We start from the raw sequence: 9,303 nt of genomic DNA on the forward strand, positions 1-9,303 counted from the left end.
GAAAGAGAGAAAGAAAGAGAAGGGGAGCGAAAGAGAGAGAAAGACAGAGAAGGGGAGAGAAGGAGAGAGAAAGAAAGAGAAGGGGACTAGGGGAGAGAAAGAGAGAAACACTCAACCAGAGAAGGGAAGAGAAAGAGAGAAAGAAAGAGTCACAGAAGGAGAGAGAGAGAGAATGAGAGAGGGACGAAGAGAAGTCTAGTTTCCAATAGCTGTCGTGTCCGATAGCTGCTCCATTGGCCTCTCTCTCTCTCTATCTATCCCTCTCTATCTCTCTCTCTCTCTTTCTATCTCTCTCTCTCACACACGCAACTCTATCTATCAATCTATCGTCTATCTATCTATCTATCTATCTATCTATCTATCTATCTATCTCTGTCTCTCTCTATCTCTTTCCATCTTTTTCTCTGTCTCTCTCTAGCTCTCTCTCTCTATATATATATCTCTCTATCCCGCTATATCTCTCTCTCTATCTCTCTCTGTCTATCTCTCACACTCATTTACTTGAATCCGAAGGCAGCATGTTTCCACAAATAGTAATTTCATAACTTCCCCGAACTCCCCGCCCCGCCCTGATTCTTTATTTACACGTCATTTAATAACCTCCCGTCGCGATAAGCTGCCCCGCGGGACACCACACCGTTTCTCCCACTCGTTAAAAAAAGGTTCGGCGGGTCGGGCCCACCTTATTTAATCCGAGGTAACTTGCTCCGCGGGTCCACCGAACGGACGGTCAGGATGCGCCCATCCATCTAAACTCGTAACTTCTTCCGAGAAAACCGGGAACAGACAAAACCCTGCGGGCCCCGCACATCGTATCGTAATTCTTTTTTTGCCCCGAACTGCGCTTTATTTTGAACATGCCCCCACCGCAAGACGACAAAACCTGACGTCATCTGTTCTCGTGAGGCTTTCTTCACGCAAACGGAACCGCTCGGTCTTATCTCCGACGTGGACAAATTCGAATCTGTAAGTAGGCTTATTGGGCCGACTTACAAGGCCCAATAACTCTCTCTCTAGAATCTCTCTACTGCGTTGTCCTTGTCGGTGGGTGCATGCCTAATCTCTCTCGCTCTAGAATTTATCTCTATCTAGAGTATAGCTACTGAGTTGTTCTTGCCTGTCGGTGGGGAGCCGGATGCCTTATCTCTCTCTCTAGAATTCATTTCCTACTTTGTTCTTGTTGGTCGGTGGTGGCCGGATGGCTCATCTTTCTCTCTAGAATTTATGTCCCTTTCTAGAATCAAGGCTACAGAGTGACGTCATCAGTTGGAACTCCGATGCGACGCGGCGACTCGCGGATAAATGATTGGATGATAGCTAGACACGTGTCAGTCCGTCGTTACTTAAACAAGATCTGGAAATTCGAATTCGAATTTTCTAATTCGAATTTGTGGTAAATTTCCACTGTAACGGACGACGGGTGCGGGAGATAAGGAAAGTAGACAGCAGATAAATAATGTCAGAAATTTACCTAAAATGATAGAAATTTCACTATTTACAGTAGGGAGTGAATTAGAAATTACCTAGATAGAGTGGTTGAGAAAAGGGGTATCTATTTAAAAGATCCTAAGTAGAAAGTAAATGACTAAATACCCTCTAATGAGGTAATTGACTCTTATCAAGATCTCGGACAATCCGTCATCTGTAATGCAAGCCTAATGAAGCATAAATTGTGCAGGAAATTATGGCAATATTCGACAGTTTCTTGGGTCAGTGGATAATATATACAAGTTGAGATGGAAATGATATGGGTAACCACAGTTTTCTCAATTAACCACCGTATTTATTCCAAATGGCATGATCACCTGCTTACTATCTCAAAAGAATTTACCATATTCCGAAGGCCCTTGATCCCACACTCCCATGAAACCTACAAACAAAGAACAGCATGTCAGTTCTTGTCACGTTCCTCGATGGTAAATTCTACTTGCAATTACAAATAACAAGAATTTAAAATCATGAACAACAGAAATTCCGGTAATTACCCATTGGTAACTCGCCATAACCGACATATAATGAATCCTCAACACCGTCCATTTCCTGGAAAAATATAACAAAAACAAATAAAGATATAGTCTGATGAATAAAAATAAACCAGATGAAAAAGGGAAAAACATCTCAAGGGCTGTACCTCTGCACCGTCGAAGGATATTTCTCCCGGCAAATTGCTAATTCCCCCTTGCACCGAAGAACAAACCCCCATATCGCTTCCCAGTAGCGCAGAAATTGCTAGCCCATAACCATCCTGAATCTCAGAAAGATCGACGTTGTTCGAGGGATGTTGCAAAAAATTATCCAGATTCGGATACTCCGGCTCGATCCTGAACCCACAATCAAAAGGAATTTCAACGCACAGTTATCAGAATAGACAATGTTCTTAATCAATAAAATTTAATTAGATGAAAAAGATCACTGCGGGTCGCAAAAATCATGGAAAAATTAGATGAAAAGGTAAGATTGTAGTTGCAACGCACCCGGGTTTCGATGCATCACAAGAACTGATCAACTCTGTGTCCTTGTTCTCAGACAAGGGTGGAGCAGGAGAAAGATCATCGGAAGATCCCAAAAGATTCAGATCAATTGTTCTAAAGGAGCTCGATTCTTCGACCCTTTCCATCTCCGATTTCTCAGCAGATCCCGCAACTTCCCCAGAATCAACCAATTCAATCGAAAGATCCCTTCTTTCCAAATCAACCGACTCCTCAGCTACGGTTTCCTTCCCCTCTTTTTCCGTCTGATTCTCAGTTTGATCCTCGACTACATCTTCCCCAACACTGTTCTCCGCCTTTTCAGCCACTCCTTCCACCAAATTCACCGTCTCTGCAACCTCCTCCGACTTCTGATTCGTCGAATCGCGTCTTTCGAGCTCAGATTCCACTTCGGAGCTCGATTCAACCGCAATCTTCTTCGGGGAATTTCTAATCGACTCCGATTCCAGGCGATTAACCGATTCGTTTCCAGGCTGCCGCTTCCCCAGCCGAGAAAGAACAGAAGGCCGACAAGGATCGGTAATCTCGTTAATCGGCCACGATCTAGCAGCAGGAGGCGGCAGCGAGCTGGCCGGGAGAACGCCCTTCGCCACCAGATACTCCGCCGCGAGCCGCCCCGCTTCAAGCATCAGATCAGATTTTCGCCTCGGAGGAGGAAGCTGAGGGCGAGCAGCGTGGAAAGCGGCCTTGCCACGGCCGCTACGCCTCCTGCCATGGCCGCGGAATCCATGGCCCGATCGATCGCCATTGCTACGCTGTTTTCCCAGCATTTTCCACCTTTGAAGAACGATTTATCGCTCGATTCAGCCCTGAAATCTAGAGATTGAGCTCACATTCCAGCCATGAGAGGATCCTGGGAGATATCTAGGGTTTGAACTCCCGTTTCCGCCATTGGAGGAGCTTGAGAGAGATCTAGGGTTTGAGCTTCCTCGATTCTCGCCTATTTCTCGATTTGGTTTACGTCTGTACTTCAGATTTCTATGAAGGGGGAGAAGTGGGTGCGGTCACCTCTGACTAGGGTGGTGACGGGACTTGCCGCCTCGGGAATAACGCAGGGCTGGGGCCTACTTCAGAGCGGGTTGGGTCCAGACCTGACAGGGGACACTGATTTGTATAAGGGTTAATAGCAGGTACATCCCAAACCATCCAAAGTCTGCTAGTTAACCTTAGCTTTTGTTTTGGCACGGTATATCCCAAACTCACTAAGTAGTTTGCGATATATCCCGGTGATGACGTGGAGTCCATCGTGGCTGCCAGGTGGATTTTCGGCAAGATTTTTACTTGGCGGAACTCACCTGGCCGCCACGCTGGATTCCACGTCATCACCGTGATATGTCTACTTGCCAAGGGTTTAACTTAAAGAGAGAGAGAGCAGCAGCAGCAGCATTCTAGAGAGAGAGGGAGAGAAGGCGTGCTAGAGAGAGAGAGAGAGAGGGGTTCTAGAGAGAGAGAGAGAGGCGTTCTCTAGAACACCTCTCTCTCTCTCTCTAGAACACCTCTCTTTCTCTCTCTAGAACCTACCAAGGGTTTTTTGATAAGAGAGAGAGGAGTGCTAGAAAGAGAGAGAGAAGGGAGACAGGTTCTAGAGAGAGAAAGATAGGTGTTCTAGAGAGAGAGGCGTTGCTCTCTAGAACACCTCTCTTTCTCTCTCTCCTTCTCTCTAGAACCTCTCTCTCCTTCTCTCTAGAACTCTCTTTCTCGCTCTCTTGGCAGGTAGATATATCACGGTGATGAAGTGGAATCCAGCGTGGCGGCCAGGTGGGTTCCGCCAGTTAAAAATCTGGTCGGAGATCCACATGGCACCCACGATGGACTCCACGTCATCACCGGGATATATCGTAGACGACTTAGCGAGTTTGGGATATACCGTGCCAAAAAAAAAGCTAAGGTTAACTCGCAAACTTTGGACATGGTTTGGGATGTACCGTGTTATTAACCCTTTGTATAATGCAGGAACGCTGACGGGACGGGACGGGACGGGACGGTGGTGACGAAAAACGTCCCGTCTGGAGGTCTTGGACGAAAGACTGTCCCGTCCGCGTCCCTACAATGATTCAGGATTGTCTCGGACGATCCTGAACTATACTACTGCAGGGATGCAGACGGAACGACTTTTTCATCCGAAAACTGTCCGGAGGTCTCAGACTAAAAACCCGCTCTGTCCACAACCCTGCACTGATTCCGGACGTCAGACGTGACAATCTTGGACTGATTCATCCCATCCCGTCCATCCTCCGCGTCTCGGACGATCTGAAACTATACTAATTCGATGACAAATGACAGATGACGGTTTTGGACGTAGAAGGGCAAGGCAGTTGATGATGGATGACCTAGGTTGATTAAAACAAACTATTGATCACAATGATGGTTTATCCGTAGTGGCAAAGCCCCTTTTCTCGATCGAGGACGAGAGGACTGCCTGTGATTTTGAAAGATTGGAAGGTCTGGATACTTTAGAGTATGTTGGAGTCACAATTCTTAGTAGTCTAATGGGATGACAATAGTGTACATAAGAAAAAGTAATGAAAGAAATTAAAACCTTGTTAGAGAATGGAAAGAGAGGACATAATTTGTAGTGACATCTGATAATGTCTTGAACAGTTTTTCACCGGATTGGGGCGGATTGCGGTTCGGGTCCGAGTTAATCTTTGATTTGTCAGAGTTGATTGTTGACTAGGTTAGAGTTGAGACGGGGCAGCTAGGTTGGTGGTGACAATGATCTGGAAAGGGAGGCACGTACTTGTTCTCCTTGTAAGCTAATTGAGAGTGCAACTTTCGTCTGATTAGTCTTTGTAATGTATGTTATAAAGTCGCATCTAAGATCATTACAAACCGACTAGGACGCTTCCTTGATAGACTTATCTCACCCGAGCAATGTAGTTTTGTCAACGGTCGACAGATCCATGACAGCATCACACTAGTACACGAGCTAGCCCAATCGATAGACACGCATATACCGGGCTCCAATGTCATCATCAAGCTTGATATGGAGAAGGCCTTTGATCGAGTTGAGTGGAACTTCCTACTTGAAGTGTTGCGGCGCTTCGGATTCACGGATGCGTTCATCGCACTTGTCGATGCTTGCATCACGGAGAATCATTTCTCCCTCTTGATGGATGGAAATTCCACGGGCTTTTTCACGGCTACGCGGGGACTCAAGCATGGTGACCCTATTTCACCTACCCTCTTTATATTGATGGAAGAGGTCTTCAGTCGATCACTCACATGGGCGATCAACCAAGGCCTCATCCAACCGTACTTTACGAAGAGGGGTTGCCCGATTCTCTCGCACTCATTATTTGATGATGATGCCATTATGTTCCTTAATGGATCTAAAAAATCCATTATGGAATTTATGAGTGTCCTTACTGCGTACGAGCAAGCCTCACGCCAGCTCGTCAACGCCTCGAAGAGTAGCTTTATTGTAGGACCCTCCACCACTATGAGGCGCTCTGAGATCATTCAGCATTATACACGATACACACGAGGATACCTACCGTTCGACTACCTTGGATGCCCTATCTTTCTTGGCCCTACTCGTCATCACTACTTTGATGCAGTGCTAGGGAAGATCAGAAAGAAACTAGAGGGAAGGAAACTTCGTTTCCTCTCCCTAGGAGGACGCATCCAGCTTATCCGACATGTCCTCATGAGTATCCCGCTACATACTCTAGCGGTCCACTCACTATCTCTTACAGTTCTCCGCTCTGTGGAACGCCTATGCGCACGCTTCTTATGGTCAGGTCACCTCGAGGGAGAGAGCCGTCACCACTGGGTTTCTTGGGGGAAAGCGTGTCGACCGACAGATGAAGGGGGTCTAGGGATCAGACGCCTCTCGGACGTCCAGGACATGCTTCAAAAGAAACTTGTATGGCGTATGCGTACCACTAACTCCCCATTGGGGAGTTTCATCTTAGTCAAATACAGAGAATGGGCCCGTCGCGAGTTAGATATTCGGGGCCCGAAGCGATGGTGGACATGGCAGCGCCATTGGCTTGAGATGACTCAAGTCACACGTTGGCACGTCGGACGAGGAGACATGAGCGCGTGGTACGATACTTGGCATGCTGATGAGCCACTCGCTTGCCACCCCCAGTTCGTTCCACACTGTGTGCGACTCACTGTGTCGCAGTTGCTTAGAGGCAACACGCCACACCTATGGGAGCAACATGGCCTCCCCTTAGACACCCTACCTGAGGTCCAGCTTACGCCCCTCGCCTCTAGTCCTGATAGTGCTAGCTGGACACCCACACCTCATGGAGCCTACACATGTCGTTCTTCTTGGGAGCATTTCCGTGTGAAATCTCCTCCCCAACCCTGGGGTCGGCGCATCTGGCATCAGAAGATCCATACGCGAGTCTCATTCTTCCTTTGGAAACTCATACACCGAGGCCTCCCGACTGACGACCGAGTGACTCGGATCAGCTATTCTCTTAGTTCACTCTGCCATTGTTGTCCCAATCTCCCGCACACGGAGACGATCGACCACCTCTTCTTCCACAGCGAGACAACAGTGGACTGCTGGCACCTCATCACCGACTATCTTCGCCCTCTTACCCCGGCTGAGTGTTTTGGCAAATTTATCATCTCGCCAACTCGCTCCGCCTGGAGCCCCATCCTCCCCATCACCATAGCTTATCTTCTATGGGAGATTTGGAAGGGGCGAAATTCTTCTCATTTTGCAGGTACACCCATGCGCGCAGTGGACATCATGCGTCAAGTTCAGCTGTGGCTTTGGTGCATCCATCCTCTACTCCCCTCTCGAGTCGGCCGATCAGCACTCGCGTGCGCCCTCCTCCGCTCTATTGGCATCCCGGTGACCCCGCTGCCACCCGCATCCAGTATCGAGTTGTTTATTGACTCCTGCCACCAATAGGCTATCTCAAACTGAATGTGGATGGGGCGGCGAAAGGGAATCCGGGCCAGCAGGGGGAGGAGGTATCCTCAGAGACCACACAGGGAGTTTACTTTTTGCCTTTTCTTCTTTTTATGGCATACAAACTAACACACGATGGCGAGGCCATGGCGTCTGCGACGGTCTACTCCTCTGTGAGGAACGAAACCTTCACAATATCGTCGTGGAATCGGACTCACAAATATTGGTTGATATGCTTCATTCAGGCACATGCTCCCAGTGGCGGCTACATCACGTGTGGAAAGACATCGTGCGGTGTCGCTCGCACATAGCGTGCTATCGTCACCAGCTGCGAGAGGGCAACCAGACAGCCGATGCCCTTGCCAACCACGCGGTACATGTCCGCACCCCCTCCTCTCTTTTCCATTCTTGGCAGGTGTCCCGACCACGGCCCGAGGATGCCATCGGCTCGATCCTCTTGGCATGCCCTCCCTCCGCACACGCCGCCTCCTCGCGAAGCCAAACCCGCGAGATTGGAGGATTGCGTGGAGTGCTGGCATTCGAGGCGTGGACAGTGGTCGCCTCGGCTAGAGCGTCACTGGGCACTACCTTGAGCACACTTGACGACGGAGAAGACACACCCCGAATGGAGCGTCACCAGCTACTACATCGACATCGCGGAGCAGCTCTGGAGGGACGGAGGCGCACACACTTCCTCGCGCGACTGCGAGGTATCACTCATGTATCTTTTCTTTCCCTTAAATATGGGCGTGGACGAGTGGGATCCGAGTGTAATTGGGATATATATACTCATTCCACGCCTATAAACATTGAAAAACACTACATCTTATAAATAAAAACCTCCTGGGTGGCGTCCAGGGCACGGCTGGATCGGACTACGGGCACAGCCCTTGGGTTGGCCGTACCCAGCACTGTGTTTTTTGCCAAAAAAAAAAATATTGAGAGTGCAACAAAAAAATCCAAATCATATAGAATTTGAATGATGAAAAAAACAAACTAAGTTTGAAAAACTTCAAAGAACTAGCATTGTAAATTCGCATAGAAGGCCAGATGTGATGCTTGTTCTTTGTAGTGAGATTTTTTACCGAGAGAGAGAGAGAAAGAGAAGAGGTGATTCGAGTTCAGGGTTATTTCTGCCTTTATGCACTTCAAAAATGAAAGGCCAATTCTGATATCTTCGTAATCAATTAGTATGTGTTTTAATTTCGAATAGGTATAATCACGTATTTGTCATTCACTTCATAACCCATAAAACACGAGACCAATAGTTTCATTTCATTGATGAATATAAAATAAAAAATTCCTACAACTTTTTTATATATATCTGAAATCATCATCTTCAAAACTTTAAAAATATATGTTTTCATTCATTTATATTTAAGCTCTTCTAAGAATGATTCATTAATTTACGTATCGATATATAAGGAATACAGAGAAATCGACGATAGCCATCACGTTTCTCTAGGAAAATGGTGTCTGATTAATATGCATGATTCCTTGGTGGCGACTCTGTCAATGCACCAACCTCGGACGCGCCACCAACGTCATCTGACATGCCTCGCATGCAGACTCGTCATCGACATCAACTAAAGAACCGCCAGAATGACGAGCAAATCAGCACACCGACGACGAACACACCATCTTCGGATGTGCCACCATCGCCTCCCGAGATGTCCCGCATCATGACACGTCGCCTACGATAGATCCAGAACTGCTCTTTGACGTGACATGATTACACGTCGTCCACTTTTATTTTATGTCATTTCTTGTATTTTCTCTTTCCTCCAATGCCTATATGAAGGCCAATGTTGCAAGAAACACTTAGCGAGTTTATTTCAAGAATTGAAGTTTTTCTTCTTAGAAGACTCGCCCCATCCTCCCCGTCCCATTCTGGTCATCGCCGCCGCTGATCGCTGCCGCGCATTGCGCCCTAGGCCA

General features: G+C 47.5%; 2 protein-coding genes across 3 annotated transcripts in view; both read right to left on the reverse strand.

The window, feature by feature from the left end:
* LOC144709700 (uncharacterized) overlaps positions 1-533 on the reverse strand; it is a 5,366-nt gene extending 4,833 nt beyond the window's left edge. The window contains exon 1 of one of the 2 annotated variants that reach the window (XM_078583320.1): positions 1-533. This exon is cut by the window's left edge and continues 593 nt beyond it. The gene's annotated coding sequence lies outside the window, so the exon portion shown is untranslated. The other variant, XM_078583319.1, reaches the window with a different exon arrangement.
* A 1,108-nt stretch (positions 534-1,641) lies between these two features.
* LOC144709701 (uncharacterized) lies at positions 1,642-3,454 on the reverse strand. The gene is made up of 4 exons (XM_078583321.1): positions 2,475-3,454; positions 2,132-2,321; positions 1,986-2,040; positions 1,642-1,870 (listed from the first exon to the last, which is right to left on the reverse strand). The coding sequence occupies exons 1-4, from the start codon at positions 3,257-3,259 to the stop codon at positions 1,818-1,820; spliced, it is 1,083 nt and encodes a 360-aa protein (XP_078439447.1). The 5' UTR covers positions 3,260-3,454; the 3' UTR covers positions 1,642-1,817.
* Positions 3,455-9,303: the final 5,849 nt, after the last annotated feature.

The sequence above is a fragment of the Wolffia australiana genome, chromosome 11 (genome assembly GCF_029677425.1).
Source record: "Wolffia australiana isolate 7733 chromosome 11, ASM2967742v1".
Lineage (NCBI taxonomy): Eukaryota > Viridiplantae > Streptophyta > Magnoliopsida > Alismatales > Araceae > Wolffia > Wolffia australiana.